The sequence below is a fragment of the Brienomyrus brachyistius genome, chromosome 20 (genome assembly GCF_023856365.1).
Source record: "Brienomyrus brachyistius isolate T26 chromosome 20, BBRACH_0.4, whole genome shotgun sequence".
NCBI classification, from domain to species: domain Eukaryota; kingdom Metazoa; phylum Chordata; class Actinopteri; order Osteoglossiformes; family Mormyridae; genus Brienomyrus; species Brienomyrus brachyistius.
In genome coordinates this window covers 8,392,452-8,410,422 of record NC_064552.1, presented here as the reverse complement: position 1 = coordinate 8,410,422, position 17,971 = coordinate 8,392,452, and the positions used below count along the sequence as shown (strand labels likewise).

At 40.4% G+C, this 17,971-nt stretch overlaps 1 protein-coding gene across 6 annotated transcripts in view; it reads left to right on the top strand.

The window, feature by feature from the left end:
- The first annotated feature begins 6,328 nt into the window (after nucleotides 1–6,328).
- dlg5a (discs, large homolog 5a (Drosophila)) overlaps nucleotides 6,329–17,971 on the top strand; it is a 47,338-nt gene continuing 35,695 nt past the window's right edge. For 2 of the 6 annotated variants that reach the window (XM_048987303.1, XM_048987302.1), the window contains exon 1: nucleotides 6,329–7,148. In XM_048987303.1, coding sequence (XP_048843260.1) covers nucleotides 6,848–7,148 — 301 coding nt within the window. In that variant the 5' untranslated portion in view covers nucleotides 6,329–6,847. The remainder of the gene's footprint in view (nucleotides 7,149–17,971) is intronic. The other 4 variants (XM_048987307.1, XM_048987306.1, XM_048987304.1 and 1 more) reach the window with 4 other exon arrangements.

Here is a 17,971-nt window from a genome sequence, read left to right as displayed (position 1 = left end):
CGCGTCTCTCTCACCTGTTTATGAGTGCAGGTCTCGTAAGAGAGCATGGAGGGATGTGTGGAGACCCAAGAACTCCAGTGTGTATAGCGCTGGTAAAATGGCAAGTAAAAGTACTTCCATGTTTTCGATTCATATGCAAAAAAATCCGTGATTTTGAGAAAGAACTAGAGAGAGTTATAATGTGTGGTGGTGATGCGCCTAATTTTTTCCCCTTTAATAAAAATGCTCCCTTTTCGGGGGTCATCAGGGGATTGTTCTTTAGTTATTGCTAAAAAGTGCAATTTATTTCAAGATCATCATCTTTGTAGTCTGTGAATCAGTACTGTTGGTAATAAAAAATATAATAAAGATGCAATGACTGTATATCCTTAACATAACCTTGACGAGAAGACCATAGTTGTAATAGCCTATTTACTGTGTTCCGTACCTACACTCTCAGCCAGGTTGGAGATGTCAAATTTAGGCCACCTACAGAGCACAGGTAATGGTGGTACGAATGGTGGTATGCTAGTGGTGTATTTACCACTGTGCCTTCATTTTCCACCCTCTTCTTTGGTGGTGCTGGAATCATATTTTCTGTCATCCATTGGTATGTACCTCCATTACAAAATTCATTACAAGCCCTGAGACTCCCGTTAATATCCCAATTGCTTTTCTGCATTGTTGGTTTTCAAAGTAATGAATATTATAGCAGGCCAATATGTTAACAGGCTCTTCTGCATTTTATTGAAAAGAAGAAAAAATGGCGTGACCCTCGTGCAGTATACCATTCGTATATTTGAAATTTACTGACAGCAATGCAATGAAAATAGATTTATCGATCTACCAGTCAATTTATCTTAAAAATCCGAGCTACTAGTCCGTCAGCTTTGTAATTCTTAGCGTAAAAACCTGCCGAAGGACGAGAAACCCTTAAAATGGTTCGTGGGAACTGATTCTAATGATGCATTTGCATTTCAAAGTAACCTTCACGCCCCTTTACATTTCCGCATAGGCCGCGATTAAAACAGCCGGGGATCGAGTAAGTGTCGCAGTGTAGCTGCGAAAAGATGCGAGCGGTGGCTGTCACAGGTAGGGAATAATGCGGCTTATATAAACGGTTCCCTCTCCCCGTATCTGCCGCTTCATTCAAGGCGAAAGCCTTTTCCTCGGCTTGCTGACACGCCGTGGAGCAGTGCCATGGCAGCGGGAGATTTGCTTGCAGCTAAAAATAAAGTTCTATAAAGCGAATGAAAAAAACTGGTGCAGCACAAATATTAGATGGAATACCGCAAGTAGCGGAGGGGCAGCGGCGCCGCCTTGGCTGCCGGTGAACGGCGGCGGCAGCGTGCGCGTTTATTTTTAACAGAGTGTTTGTTTCGAAACTTTAGGCGTAGATTTCAATAGGTAGGATGGTAGTGCTGCCGAAATTACCGTCGAGTTAGTAAAGTGTTTTTATTATCATACCTTTGTACCACACGGGAACATTGCCACTCTCCCCGCCCATCATTAAATTAGCCAGTCTGTTTGTTTGTGTTCCTGTGTCTTTACTGGTGTTGCCCAGTGTGTATAACTGTAGGCAGGAAAAACACAAAATTAAAATACAGTTTGAGATACTGATGAAAAATATTACCTTAAACCTGGATTGTTTCAGGGGATATTTTTTGTGTATACTTTTTTGGAGTATATAAAAATTTGCATGGCTATCTTTTAATTTGGTGGGTTCTGTATTAATATTCTGAATAGTTTCGATCAATTTCTAGCATCACTAATGTTATACACATATAGGCCGACTGTATATATGGTGGGTGAGTGACTATTTCAGGTGGAATGGTGCCAAATGACCTAGTCAAGGTTATGTCAGTGAGATCCATTTCATTTCCTGCTAAAGCACAAAAATAAACAGTAACCCTATATGCTATCCAGTCTGTTGGTGAGACTGCATGTGTGTGCATGCTGATCAATAATTCCCTGAGGGACACCGATGACATCGAAATTGATGGTAGACAACGTCACTAGAGTAAGAAACCGCATAAAACATGCCCAGTGCTGTCACCAGACCATAGCAAAATCGTTTCTCAAGTAATAACTCGACGATGAGAGCAAATCAACAACAATTAGCTGGGAAAGCACAAATAACCGAAAATCAGACTGGATAGAATTTTTCCTCCCTTAGTAAACGTTGTTCATAGGGTCGCAGCAGCTTTATTGTATTGTTTTTGGTGAAATACATCCGTGTTAGACAGTATCACATGTTTTAATGTACATTTAATGTTCATGCGTAGGTGGGGTTTTCAATTTCATACTCTAATCTGGCTGTGTAGTCTGGGTTACCTAACTGTCTCCTGTATCTTTTCCCATTATACAGGAATGACGTGAAAACTAAAACTTATGAAATTACATAATATCTGACACAATATGAGATCAGAGGGTTGCCATCAAAACAGATGTGACAGTTGCCATGACAATTATGTGTAGCAAGTGAATGGATCAATCGCAATTTTTGCCTGTAGTTGTTCATACCTTGGTGTTCATGCTTATAAAGAACGTCTGGGCACAAGGAATAAATTCAAAGCAAAATAATGTTATCAGAAGTTTCTATTTCATGCTTCATTAACGATCACTAAGCAATTAGAAAATTTGGCTCATGCATTGGATTGAAGTCTTAAAAAATGTTTTTGAAGTGCTATAAATCTTTTTTTTGCAGAGTACAGATCTCTTCATAATCTCCTCTGGCCGCAAAGCATAAATTATGGCTGCCACACTTCCATTAAATACTTTGCTTTTTACACTCTTGTCAATCATGATCTATAAACACATATTTAGAGTATTTAATTCAGTTTGTGAAGTTTTATGTGAAGTGTAAAGACGTAACTCCAAATCCATGGTGGTGTGAATAGCAGTATGGCTTCAGACCTCCAGCGTTGTGGGTTCGAGTCCTGCCTTGGTTCTGAATGTGGAGTTTTGCATGTTCATTCCGTGTTCGTGTGGGTTTTCGCTGGGTGCTCTGGTTTCCTCCTGCAATTGGGGCGTGTCCAGTGCTGCCTAGGATAGGCTTACAACCGCTGCATACTGGTTAAAATGGGTGGAAATGTCATACCCAGCTCGTACGATCCTCGTGTGTGCCACACCCCCCTGATTATCCATGTGTGCTTCCCTGATCGTACCCAGCTGTGTCTAGTTATTTTGATCAGTCCTGTCTATTTAAGTCCAAGTCTTGCCTGTGTTCCTTGTCTGTTATTGATGTTCGTTAGAGTCAGTGCCAGTGTTCCGTCCTGCCCTTATCTTGATTAAATCGCCGTTTACCCCAAAGTCCGCCTGCCTGCCTGCCTGCCTGCCTGTTTCCTTGCTCGCTCTCCTGCCCAAACGATCAACCATCTCACCGGCCGATCGTGACAGGAAATACATTCTGTAATTATTACAGTGGCCATCTTTTCAAGTGTATGTTTTACATAAAAATACACTCTTAAGGATAAAAAGGGTAAACATTTGTACCTTTGTCACTGGGACTGTACCCTTGTAATTGTACCTTTTAAGGCACAGAAATAGACTCTGAGGAACATCCCGAACAAGGAACAGCACTAATGTACCATCAGTGGTGTACAAAAACCTTCCTCAGAGTCCATTGCTATACCTTTTAAAAGGTACATTTACCTACAGCTTAGGGTACAGTTGGCAGATCCTTAAGGGTGCAGGCCCAGTAACAAGCAAAGGTACAAACTGTTACCCTTTCTTTCCGAGAGTGTAGGTGACATAACTAATCTTTTTTGTCTAGAAGGAGAAAAACACCATTAACGTTTGGACATTGCATAGAAATTCTGGTCAGTTACTTTATGAGGCTGACTGATTACCTAATGTGCTAAGTTAGTCTGGAAGTTTCTTATGCAAGGTGCTTAGCAGATCCTTTGGGTTTGGCATTTAATTCTTGGCTTTTTGGTTTTCCCATCATGCATCCAGTTTTCCGTAACCACTTTTCCAGTACAGCCTTACAGTGTCGTGGGATTTTCATTTCTCTTTTTATCTTCATTTACTGAAAGTGCTAACATTTTTTCAAATCAATGAGCCAACGAGTAGGCACAGCTAAATATCCCAAATAGCCTAAAAAAATGCATGAAAATATTTTATTTTGCAGCAAACACTCTGAGCTGCACATATCATATAAGGCTTTTCTGTTACTCAGTCAAAACAATAAATATTTTGTATACTTGGGCATTTTATGCTTCAAAAATGAATAACAGTATTTCTAGAATATTATTAAATAATTTAGGGAATTCGATATTTTTATCCATACTAATGAAATTTATAATGGTATTGTGTCTCTGACAATCAAATGAAAATAATGGGTGTGTATCTGTGGACAGAAGAGCATTTTTCATGTTTCTTTTGTTAAAAAGGATATAAGGTATATTGAGGGGAGCTCTCATTGTGCAGAAAGAAGAAAGTAGATTATGTTAATTTGTCTGTGGAACAATCCACAATGAAGGCATCTTTTGAACAGAAATGTTAAGGATGGGTAAAATAAAGTTTTTGATCTTGCATTGATTATGTATTCTACTTACTCATAACATCACCAGTGCTGTTAGCCAGCACTAGGCCCAACCATGCCTTAGTGCTGACAACATGTTGTAGGCTGGTCAAAATTTAAGGTTAAGTGTGCCATGTCTAGAGTGAAATGGTCTGGTATATTACTCTGAATGCTAAATTAGAAACATCTAACTTACAAGGGAAGACAGATGAAGAGGTTCAAGAATGATGATCCAACCATAATCCAACGATGAGAGTAGATGTTGTTGTTGAAGATAAACAAAACAACATCTACAACAACAACAATAATAATAATAGAAGAAGAAATTACAAAAATAAACTGTAACACCAGACTTTGAGAGTGTCATCATTGGCGAATACAGTAACATTCTTGTGAAAAACTGCAGCGCAGTTCATCGTAGCAGAGCCACAGTGGATCACAGTGTTTGCAGGTTTTTGGGGTTACTTTTTCCGTTAGCGTTGGATTTACACTTGCAAACCCCAGCAAAGTTAGATCCTACCCAAATATTAGCCTAGCACGTCTGGCTTTCTCAGTGGACCCGGGGTCCTAATTCGTGGAGTATCCATCGATGTCTCAACTTCAAATACACATGAAGAGCATCATTGTTATTGTAAGTCATTGGAAGTCTGAGTTATTCAGAAGGGTCTAACCTCTACTGTTATTATTAAACAAGGTGATACTTCTATATCTGACTATAGATGTACCTGCATTATTTTCATAATCATTTGATATGAGGGAGAAATTATGTCAGTTCACATTTCCATCCATTTTCCAAACCGCTTATCCTACTGGGTCGCAGGGGGTCTGGAGCCTATCCTGGAAGCAATGGGCATGAGGCAAGGAACAGCCCAGAATGGGGGGCCAGCCAATCGCAGCAGTACTCATTTGTATTTCATCCATCCATCCATCCATCCATCCATTTTCCAAACCGCTTATCCTACTGGGTCGCGTGGGGGTCCGGAGCCTATCCCGGAAGCAGTGGGCACGAGGCAGGGAACAACCCAGGATGGGGGGCCAGCCCATCACAGGGCACACTCACACACCATTCACTCACACATGCACACCTATGGGCAATTTAGTAACTCCAATTAGCCTCAGCATGTTTTTGGACTGTGGGGGGAAACCGGAGTAAACCGAGGAAACCCCAAACGACTCAGAGAGAACATACTAACCACTGCACCACCATGCATTTGGATTCAGTATTTCCCATTAAAGTTCATGTTGCAACCTTGATCAATATTATGTTATGGTGGATATGTAAAATGTTTATCAATATATTTATAACACTTTACTTGAGGGGGCACAAAAAATATAGTACACTCTTACTTAATGAATTAATTAACCAGAAACGTGTTAGAAAAGTGTCAGTTACATACTGATCCCATGTTCGTACTTAACTATGACCAATAGGTCATTTACAGATGAAGGCACCATAACCAAAATCCAAAATTATAAAAATCACAGCACATGCTACCGAAATGTAATACATATTCATAAGTGCATTTTTTGCTTTTTAATTCAAAACAAAAACCATAATGTCCCTTTATTCATAGAATACGTATGAATACATACATATTTATGATATTTAAATACTAAATTTGTTCTTGGTGCATGTGCAAAGAACCTTACAGAGAAAAGCATGAATGGCTGGAATCACAATGCGTATGTCGTGTCAGCTGACAGGCGACAGGCGCCCTTTAGTGAATGGAAGCGCCGTAGAGTCAAGGAAGAACGCGCCCGTTTGCACCCAGGAGAGCTCGCGCTACGGATTGTTGTCAAAGGGCCGAACTTGCGCGTAGCGCGAGGGCCAGGTGTGTCTGTGGGAAGCCACGCCCACATTACCTTACATGGATATTATACTGAAACTTGATTGACAGGGGGCAGCAGCTGCTCAGCTGCCGAGACATGGCGGAGCTTGCCGTTTTCTGAGGGAGCTCATGTGAAAATTTCCCTACTTTCTCGCTGTTCTTTTTGGCGAAGTAGGTGGGGGGTGAAAGACTGAAAGTGCGGGGCGGATGCAGTTGTAACTGCTTACGATGGACCTAGTTAGGAAAAAAGGCGAAGCGTAGGACTTTTTTTGTGGGAGCTGGGAAAATGTACTGCTGTTTCTTAGCGCAGTCAACAGCCGTAGGCAACAAATATGGCTACTTGTGTCTCTTTCAATTTGTGATGAAAAGCTGCTCGGCTCGGCCATTCATTGCAATGGCTGCGGTGGCGTTTTCTTAAAAAGTGACCAGCCCTAGGAAAAATTCTCGCGTTAATCGCTGTGGCAGTTCTGCTCGCTTTAGCCGGGAAGGAGGGCGAAGGACGCGGCGAGAAGAAATGGACCCCAAGCACAAAGAGTTGTTAGAGCAATGCCACCAGAACTTAGTGGAGTCCATTACAGATGCGGAGAGCCTGGTGGAGGAGTTGGCCAAATCGGGCGCTTTGAGCCAGCTGGAGAGGTACGAAGTGGACAACAACTGCTCGTCGAGCTCAGAGAAAGTGGACCTTCTTCTGAAGATGCTGGCGAATAAGGAGAGAGACCATTTCCAGGAGCTGTGTGTGGCTCTGGAGAAGACCCAGCCGCACCTGTGTTCAGCCCTCTTCGTGAACGGCGGAGGACCTGTGGACCATTCCTCTGGTGAGACAACCTCCGACCGGTATTACCGGCACCCAGCGGGGCCGGGCATCGGCCCTTTTCGCCCGACGGTTTTCCAACACGTCTAGTAGGCAGCTCTTCTACCCACCCCGTAACCCAGCGTGTGTAATATCAAATGCATGCATGACCGGTTTAAATGTGTTCCGATAGTACAACCGTGCATCCTAAATGCGTACAAATCGACACTGTCTTACATTTCTTGCTACATGCATGTATGCCTGGATGCATGCATGCATGCATGCATGCATGCATACACACACACTCTTACTTGACCATGACACTGCTCGTTGTGCTAGTTAATACTTTTCCTCTCTGCCTGATGTCTCCCATCGAAAAAAACGGTAATTAGAATTAAATCTTACGTTATGATGTGATTTATGTAGTCGTCAGTGGCTTTTGGGAATATAGGTAATAAAATCAGGGGTGTTGAGATTAATATTGTGCTCAATGAAATGTTTAACTCTCAGAGCCAAAGATTGGGTATTGTATAATCATGGCATTAAAAAAAATGTGGCTGGGCGCTGTACGGAGAGGTGCTGCCCAATAACCTTGGGAGTTAAAGAAGCATCTTTTTGGCACAGGCTGTGCGTATTTAATCCATAACTCTGTGGCATACACATTTTTCCAGCAACCTCATATCAGTATTTTAACCCAATGAAGCATCATTTTATATGCACTTCATACGATGTAGGTGATTTTCTATTTAATTGGCAGTTTAAAAGGGCTTATGCATCCATGTGAAGTTTAGATGGTCTTGTGTATAGAACTATTAAGATTTCCTAAATGGGGATGGGATAGCCGGCTATAGGTTTGTATGAAATAAAAACCCATTTGTCTTTAAATTTGATTATTAACATAATTTTAATCTTAATATAGCTCCATGTATATGATTATTTTCCTATTATGTTAAAAGGAAGTAACAAGCTGGAATAAACACTTAATATTTAGTAGCTACTTATGTTAAGCTGATTTTTACGCAACATGAATGTTACAACGTCTGTGTAACTGAAGGAGACATTCGGTGTACTTTTTCATTATGAAGCATAGATAGGTCAGTCACGGCAACGTCCACTTGTATTCCCTGGCGTCAAGAGCCCCTTCCTGCGCATTATTTTTGACTACCTACATTACGTTTGGCTGTCCTATACTTCCACCTAGTTCGTGGGAAATGGTACAGCTCTGCCGACAGTAAGAATAATAGCTACTAGTTATTTAATGCTTAATATGTAGTGAATCCATCTTAAGTCTTTTTCTTATTATACATTAAAATTGTAGCTTTGGTCCCTACTGCAGCTGTCATCTGTTGTCTGCTGTGTAGCTCTGTATCTCTTCAGATATACTTTCCATCATTTTTTCAGTCCCTGACTTTTGAGGGGAGCTCACAGCTCCAAAACTTGCACAGCATGCAGATATTTTGATGCGTTGGAAGGCCTGTTTTTTTTTTTAAACTGTGATAATTGGGCGTTATAGCAATAATTCAGCTGCCTCTCTTGGGGTCTGTATATAAGATATAGGTCTGGATGCCGTAGAAATTTTATAGTGTGACTCTTGAATACTCATTCTTGTAATATGAAATGGATTTTTTTTTATTAATGGGAAAGTACAGGTCTCAATAATAATAATAATAATAAATAAAAGTGGGATATATAGCTAAAAATCTTGTGTGTGTGGTTCATTTTTTTTTGGCCCATGCCTAATGCTTTTAGCTGTAACCATTGTACCGCTTAGAAGGGATTGAAATGTTAGGTAACTTATAAAACTAGACTTAAAAGCCCAACCCTGTAACCAGAATACTAGTTCCTAAGCCTAGCTATGGAGGGTGGTGGCCTATCTTTGTTGCATTATCCTTATTTACCTGCTTTTTAAGGAATCCTGGGGGAGGGGGCATAGTAAGGCCTTGCTTTTTTCATTACGTATCTGTATATTTTTTGTAGATATTTTGAATGAAAATTACAAAAAGGGAAAATCTTCTAATGATATTTGATGGCGCTGCTGTTAACAGTAGTCTGGTGTCTGATCTAGGAAGTGCTTCTCCATTATCTGAAAAGGGTAAAATCAATACCCTTTTACTGGTAAGATATTTCTGAAATTTGTGAACGTCACGTCATCTGTTGCGTGTAGATCTGAGTAGTATGTTGAAAGTTAAAAGAAGCCTCTCAGTTCTGCTCCTGTGTTCTGTAGCTACAGACTTAATTATTTAGTGGCTGTCCTACACCCTCAACCTGTCCTTAGTAATAAAGAAGTGTGGAAACAGGATGCCTAAATGTCTGATAGCTGTATTCCTCTGCTACGATTCGGTTGAGGTTTTTGAAATTACTTGGCAATAAAATAGTGAAAATATCCATTTCTATGTCAATAATTTGCTTTCCAATATGTTCTCCAGATTAAATACTGGATACTTAAAAATGCATTTGAGTTGCACACAGTCAATCCAAAACCAAATAAATATTTACTTTTAAATTTAGCGGTGGAAGTCAAATTCTGGTGTAGTTTCGAAAATTCCAGGATTAGATTTGATGTTGATGTGTTAGAAACTTGGAAGAAGTGAATGAATAAAATGCAAGTGTGGCGATGGCTGATTCTTGCAGAGTGGAGTGGCTTGTCTTTGAGGGTGGCACTGACTTGTATTCTTTTCTGACAGCTTGTTTTTGTGACCCAGAAAAATAAGGGGAAAACTTTTGGTAAATTTAGTCACGTTGATTCTCTTTCATAGTGAATACGCAAGTAGTTTGTCAAAGCAAAACAGAAATGTCATATAGATTATACAAAGGCCCTCTTATACTTCAGAATGACTATATGGATAGCTGTCTTAATTCGTTCATGCTTTTTTGTGGAATGGAAGTTTGTTTTTTCTTAAAATCTTGTTGTTCTTAGAATTTATATTAAATATGCTGCTGGACTGATGAAAATTGGTTTGGATTGTGAGACATGATGATTGTTCTTAATAAAACCCATATTAGCATTATAATAAATTTTTTAATCTCTAGTTTTTAATCTGGGGTGTGCTAATGAAAACCCAAACAGAGAGGATACTTTATTTAAAATTTAAAAAGTAAAAGTGATGGTGCGGCACTCTGCACTTCGTAGGTGACAAGTTTTTCTGAACAACATTCAGAAACTTGTCAAGAATAAGTGTGTTGCTGGAAACCGATCAGGGTGACCTGGTTTAAAATATTTTTTTTTTAGGTTTAGTGGGGATAGAACCAGTGTTTTTTTTAAGGTGTTTTGTAAAATTGGTAAAGTTCTGGAATTTCTTTCAAGAAATTTGCATTGGTCAGTTAGTAGGCTGCTGTTCCTGATGTCAGTCCTCCTTTGATAATTTTGGTTGCGTTCATTACAAGGTGAGCGAAGATTTATGCCCGCAATTGTTTGCGTGAGTAAAACACAACCCATGAAATGAAGACAGTGGGTTTTAAATTACATAGTGATGTAATCTCTCCATTCTTCTAACGAAACATTTATTGAATGACCTCAGTTCAAATGACAATTGTGAGTAGTTTATTAAACACCTGCTTAGTTGTTTACCGGTAATAAACCAGTGAATTGCAGTATGACAGATTTGAGGACTACATATTTCTCTTTATGATTTCCCTGCATTTACATTTATATTTAAGTATATTTAATGTTTGCGGTTCCCCAACATGCCTATCAAATCCTTTATACATAATGTGCAATGCATCCTTTTCCTATGGTCAACAACAGTGCATGTACATTTTTTTAGTTTGGTTTCATTGACACCTGTAAAGTCCATGTTTTGAGTCTTATTGCTTCTTGATTTGGTCTTGGTGCAGTTTCCTGATCATTTCATTTACAAGAAGTAACTGATAATTAAAAGGCCTTCAAATTGTACTTTTCTAATGAAATACATCTTGTGTGTTCTGAAGCTTTTATGCTGAATTTAGTGAGGTATGATAACTAGTGTGTGTTTCGACCATTGCAGATGATGTGTAATGTTTTAAGACCTTATGGTGCACTGCATTGCCTTTTTCATTCATGAATAGGCACACTTGTCAATAGCGTGAACAAGCATTTGCTCAGTGTAATACTGAGAATTTTGAAATGTAGCAGCCACAGACTAACCTAATTTCGGAGCCGCCTTTTTCAGTGTATGCAGGATAATATTGATTTCTCATTACATACTGCAAGTTCTAAGTGTAACTAATGTTTGAATTTTTGGGGATGGAAGTCTGTGCAAGGGTTTTGCTGTGATCTTTAATGCTATTGAAATACTTGGTTTTCCAAGCAACTTTCGTCTGCTGATCTCTAGCGGTATTAACATTTTGCAGAAACATAAGAGTAGGAGAATATTGCAGGACAGTATGTATGCATGTGCGCCATTTCATAACAAGCCATTTTAGTTGTACCTTCATCTCCAAAAAAAATACGGATTACGTTCTTCTGCGAATTGTGCCCGCTTATCCGTGTTTCAACCTGAAGTGTTTCATAAATCTGAGACTTTCCAAGCGTAGGAAATTCATATTAGCCAAAGTTAATGTCAGCGTGCAAAGGCTAGACCCTTCTTTACGGTGTGGAGCTTTATGTAGATCCACGGTAAATTTGAATTCTGCTGACAGGAAGATGTCAGAGTGGTAGTGCTTGATGTAGTGAAAGAATCACCCAGGTTTGCCTCACGGGGCCCTATGGAATGACCTGATCATGTGTAAACGTCAGTTTTTTTTTAGTAACTGCTTGTCCAGTATAGGTCAAGGTGGAAAGCATGGGGAATCATGCAGTCATCTGTGGAATTAACGTTTGACTCTGCTGTAGTGTAGAATGAGAGTCTAATTTTCTTTTAAAATGTATAACACAGTTTTTCTTAAATTTTCTAGGGTAGAATCTGAAACCTCCTGGGTCTGATTGTATCAGAAAGCTGTGAAGTATCTCATGCAATTGTTAGGAATTTTTTTGCATCTTTGATCTATATTCTAGCAAAGGGGAATATTTCTGTGACACTAAAACTGTTTTTATTATGATGAAAGACACGCTCCTGTTTGGTCATCTGCTTCAGTGAAAAGTTTTCTCCTCCCGGCTATTGCAAGTAACGGTAGAAAAGCTTGGACCAGATAACATCTACAACATTTGTGAACTAGTTAATGATGATCTCATTCTGAAAATTAAATTCACTTATAACTGCAATAACACCGGAATTGTTTTTGGAACCGCACAGAACGATAAAGGGATTGTTGGTGACCTTAATAGACAGGACATAAAATTCGCTAGGAAGTTGTGTGTTTCCAGTGACAGATGGGAAGATCTCATTTTCACCACAGAACTATGAAGCAACTTAGTTTTTTTTATCTTCAAAACCTTTGTTGCAATTAAAGTACTGAGCAGTTAATGGTAATGACCTAGTAAATAAGCATGGAACATTCCATGGTTTCAACCATATATTTAAGTATGTTTGCGCATAATTTTGTATATGGGGTATAAATAAGTTTGAAATTAGGCTGCATTGATTGTTCTTACCCCATTTTATCTCCAGTTTATCATTTGGGGGGGGGGGGAGGGTGGTATGTGAAATTAACTAAGAATCTGTGTGGGCTCTCCTGTCTGAAGATTTTCCAAGCAGTAAAATATGAATTTATGTTGTATGTCTCTCTCAATTGAACATTTTCAAAATTAGGCTCTGCTAAACTTTTGTTTTTGTTAGTCCCTTGTCCTGTATTTATATTTTTCAGTTATTCAGTAACTTTCCCCCTGTACTTGTTTATGCTTTTAAGCAAAAAATGGGTTAGATCATAATAAGGCTGATCCATCTGGTTCAGTAGTAAGAATAAGCTGGGCGACAACAAGAAATTAGTGTGTATGTAGACCAGCTGACAAACTGCATGGTTACCGCAGTGAATCGGTTACATCATCCTTCCTTTGCTGGAAGTCTATTGATTTCAACTTCACAGTAAAATATTAGGAGCTTCTGGGCTAATTTCTCCCTGTCTTCTCAAGTAGTGCTTAATGAAACGGCAGTGACCTGCATTGACCTTAATGCACATGACGTAAGAGAAGGGAAAACCATGCATCTAGTGTCTGAATTTCAGACAATCTGCACATTAGCAAATAAGGGCTGTTGATTTCTTATTCTGTCTGTACGCCTTTTAAGATGGTATGAGCACCATCACATTGACTAGCACTATGCCAGCTGAAATAATTACAGTATCTGCTTGGCGGAACGAAGTGGAAGTGTGGTGTGGTGGTTTTCAATCTCTTGACAGTCTTCAGTTTATACTTGCATGCATTTTACAAATTCAACGTTTGTACAAATATAAATTTGCATCTGTCACCAGTAGTATGATACATGTTGAACACTTTACAAAATATAGTAAATCTTATAGTATAGATTTCGCCCTGTGTAATCCTTTAATGCATGCTCTTCTGTTTTGTATTTCCAATAGCTTTTATTTGAAGTTTTAAACTGTAAAAGCATGTACATTGTTTTCCTATATATATTTAATCATTGAAATCATAATTGTATGTGATTAGATGGATTTCCCCTCTAGTGGTTAGAATTTAGGAACTGCCGATTGCCCTTGTTGACCTGTAAATAAAGCTGAGCATTTTTTTTAATGGTTTGCGGGTGAGTTTCACTATGCATTCCAAAATACATCATTGCTCTGGGACTCATCTGCTATGTTACAAGTTTTGCGTTCCACAGACTCATTTCAACTGTGTTTTGCAATTTCTGTTGTTAAATGACTCTTTCGTCTAGCAACTGGTTTCCTCTGGAAACAATTTTGCCTTTAGCTCAGCTACAGCAGCTAGACTCCCTTAGTCTATAGGGGTTTCGTGGAACCCAGTTCTGGATGGGATACTTTTCTAGGGAGCTGTTTTCAGAGAGCTTTTCTTCTGTGGAGTGAAGTAACATAAAATGAACTAGTAAAAAATGCACCGCTGTCTTCCGCTGTTTTGCATTTTTAGTGTCTTTTTTTGTTTTTTGGCAGTACTTTTCACGTTTATATGATTCTAATCTGCGTACCAACAGGCTTCCCGCAGCCATCTGGATTTAAGTGTGCTTATTTTGATTGGTTTCCCCCTCCTTTTCACTCGATTCTGCTGATATAATTTACCTAAAGTGTCCGGAAAACAAACCTGGCTGGCTCCACCCCCCTGGCAGCGAGCACCTCGGCACAGACGGCTGGGATTGCTGCTAGCCACCAATTTCCGCTGTACTTTTCCCAGTCTGTTTCGCAGTGCTGCTCTTCCTGCCTCCCTCTGGCCTGTCCCCTTCGATTGCACAAGCGCGGCAACCCAGATTATGAATGGCGCAGCGTTATATTTAACATCTTCTCACACGCATAAGTTCAGCGGGTGTCTCGCCCTGCTTGGTGCTCTGCTCACCATTTGCTGTGGTACGTTAATCGGTAACAAAGGTGTTTTTATTGGACTTTGAGTTGAATAAAAGCCAACAGTTTTTCTATTTTGTTCCACTGTGAAATATTTCATGCAATGTTGGGTTGAGATGCGTGTCTCACGCATGCAGCCCTTCCCCCACCCTTGTTGACCTATTTTCAGTTCATTAAACCCCCCTCTATAGGTCCTTTTCCTTATTGAGGTTTTTCTTTCTTTTTTCGAGTTTGGACTGTGTGTGGGATGTATTACATTGTGGGGACCAAATGTCCTCACAACGTGATTAAAACCTGTTGTTTTGATGTTGTGGGGAACATTTCTTTTCTGGCCTCAATGAGGAAATTCGGTTTTCTAAAATCTGTGAATGCAGCCAAAAACTTAAACATGCCAAAAGTTTTGCATTTCGTTTAGTTACTTAAGGTTAGAGCTGGGTAAGGGTTAAGGTTGTCATTGTTGGGATTAAGAAGTTTTGCGAAGAAATGGATGGACAGTCCCCACAAAGATATGCGTACAAGCCTGTGTATCCCAAGAGTGGTCATGTAATTGATGATTTCTGTTTTCAAATATGTATTCCCTTCTGTTCAACAGTTTAATTAGATTTAAGAAAGGGGGCAGGAGGGAAATCTGCTGCAAGATGTTGACTTCTGAAGCTCTTGGTGTCTAGTTCAGGTCAGCATCACTCCAGGAGTTACTATGTTCCGTCTGTGTTACTTTTGCTAGGCTGCCGTCTGCGTGCAGTTTTTTGTTTGCCCTCTGAGTTAATATGCAGATGTATCATTGCTGGGGGCGTTTTGGGTGGAGAACGCCACGCTTCATTCCGGCCCAGTGGGCCCTGCGGAAGCCCCATGACACGCCCCCAAGAATCCCGGCATCTGCTGTCCCATCGCACCTGAACCGTGAGCTCCCCCCTCCTTTAGAAGCATGGCGCTGCAACCCTACACCGGCGCATTAACCACCGGTTCATGGGAGGCTGTGAAGCTGAGCCGTGGTTACAGTAGTCCCCACGCTACTGGGCTAACTGGTTTTGCTACTGTGCCCCGGAAAGGAGGGCCCAGGCCAGGGAAACAACAAGCTTTTTGTGTTTCGTTTTGACCTGGTCGTTTGAATTGCGCCGTAAGTGAGCATTCGGGGGAAGACAGTCAGGCTTGCCAACTCCCCCGAAGGAGCCGAGATCAGATAAAGCTGCGTAACGGAGAGCATCCTGAAAAAATCGCTTTAATCAAAGCGCATGCTCTTATCGCGCGTGACTACACCGGTGTTAAACGTGTCCACGGGCCCTTTCATTACGGAGCCCCTAAACATATGTCACCGTCAACATTGCCCGGGAGACGGAAACGACCTTTTTATCTTCAGTCACCTGCATGCCTGGAGCAGTAAAAGACAGCCTCTATGAGCCCACCGCAAAATTACTGTGGTTAATTTTTATTTTCCGGTCTGAAGATGCCATTTAGTGATATGTATTGTGGAAAAGGGTAATGAGTAATATTTTGGGAGAGGGTAGTAAAAGCCCAGTAGAGTTGATTAAGGATGTAACATTATGGTGGTGTTACTGCGTATAAAACCGAACATTCTCTCCTTATTCCTGTTGGGAGTTTCATCTCCTGTGAATAATGGCGGTAATATTAGTATTAGCATTCTATTTTTGCTTTCTCCCTCCACCAAAATACAAAAGAACAAAAACACAACAGATTATGTGCAGTGCTTCCACAACCTTGAAATGTGCTAGATTAGTAAGTATGGAATTGCTGTATGAGCCATTTGAGAGAGATGTTTCTGGAAGCAGTGTGCATGTTTCGACACTGTAGAACTACACTTAGATTCTGTGTGTAGAGTTAATGCTAATGCTTTTAACCATTGCCACACACATTCCATCTCTGGTCAAACAATCCTTCCAGTTTGTAGATTTTAATGTTTCAGCTACTCTCTATTTTTTTGAGCTTTAATGTAATCAAACTCATTTTTGTCTGGATTTTAAATCTTTGATACGGTGAACTTTCCCTTTCAGCCTAAATTTAAACATTGCACTCAAATCCTCCCTCCGCTCACCATTGAAATTTTTAACCCCCCTCTGTAGAGTACCTTTTTGATTTGTCTATCAGAAACAGATTTAGTCTATCCCGATGTTTTCATTTGTTTATTTCCTGTTTTCCCTGCCTACCCCTCCCCCCTTCCCTGATCCTTCCCAGGAAGCACGGAGGCCAGAGAGCCCTCCTCCCCCCAATAGACACGTTTGCCAGCCAATGGCTGTTTGTCACACTGCAAAGCTACAAAGCGCAGTCCAGAAGAGCCAGTCTCTCTGGGTGGAATGGCACATCTTTGAATGTGGGCTGCCAGGACATCAGCAGGTTCCCGTGAGGCTCCAATGCAGCGGTCAGCTGAGAGAGCCGGGCCACTTAAACTCCTCCCACCCCCCCATAAGACAGTGTCACTTACATTCTCCTGCAGAAATGCTCGGTCACATGACGTTACTCAGCCTTGTGCTGTGTGGCATGTGCTGCAGAGCTTAATCCCCCTCTGAATTTTGAAGGAGAAACGAAGTAAATGGCTGTGATAGACTTATTCTGAACTTCGAAGTGCCTTAGGATAGTTATTTTATGCATCTGTATGCTACAGCAGAGGGATTTTTCCCTTGAATGACATGTTCTGAAACCTTCCTGGATTATATTTTTGTCCACAGGCTTCAGCACATCTAAGTCAGACCTCCTCTTTATCAGTCTAATTGCAGATGGAAAATCCTCAGGGGACTATATTAGTCTTTTTTTTTTTTTTTTTAACTTCCTGTTTTGTGTAAGATATTTTTAGTTTAATGCATAGCATTGTAATTTGTTTTCTGCAAGTTAATCCTTGCACAAGATGGTTATTTTTAAAACAAGGCAGTAGCCTACTGAACTGTGTCACACAGCACTATATCAGCGCTACTGCTGAATTTGTAGACATCTCTGGAGAAAGCCAACCCCAATTATGTGTACTTACACATGATGTTTACTGAAATAAAAAAAAAAAAACCTAGTGTGTTGACACGCAAAGAAAGGCCTTAAGGTCTAACTGCACCAAATGTTAGCTCTATGCAGACGGTCTCTGCAGTGATCAGTGCAGTGCAGGCTGTCTGGAAAGCTCCGTGGCTGAAAGCTGTCCCGTTGCAGAGGCAGAATGCTTCTCTATCAGGGATTAATGTTGCAAGTTTATTTCATGGTATGTTGTGTACCATATCCCATATAATGTAATGCTGGGAGGAAGCAAAAACATGGACCGTTCGGGGTTCCCCGAGGACTGGATTGGGAAACGCTGGGTTAAACTATGTTTGTTAGGTGTACTGTGTTAAAATGCATTTTTTGCCTTACGATGGGTTTATCGGAATGTAACCCCATCGTAACCTCGGGAGAGGCGTTACTGCCCAGAGCTGCATGCACCACACTTTTGCTTCTTTGACTATGTCCTTGTCAGACTTTTTAGTAAATAGATTG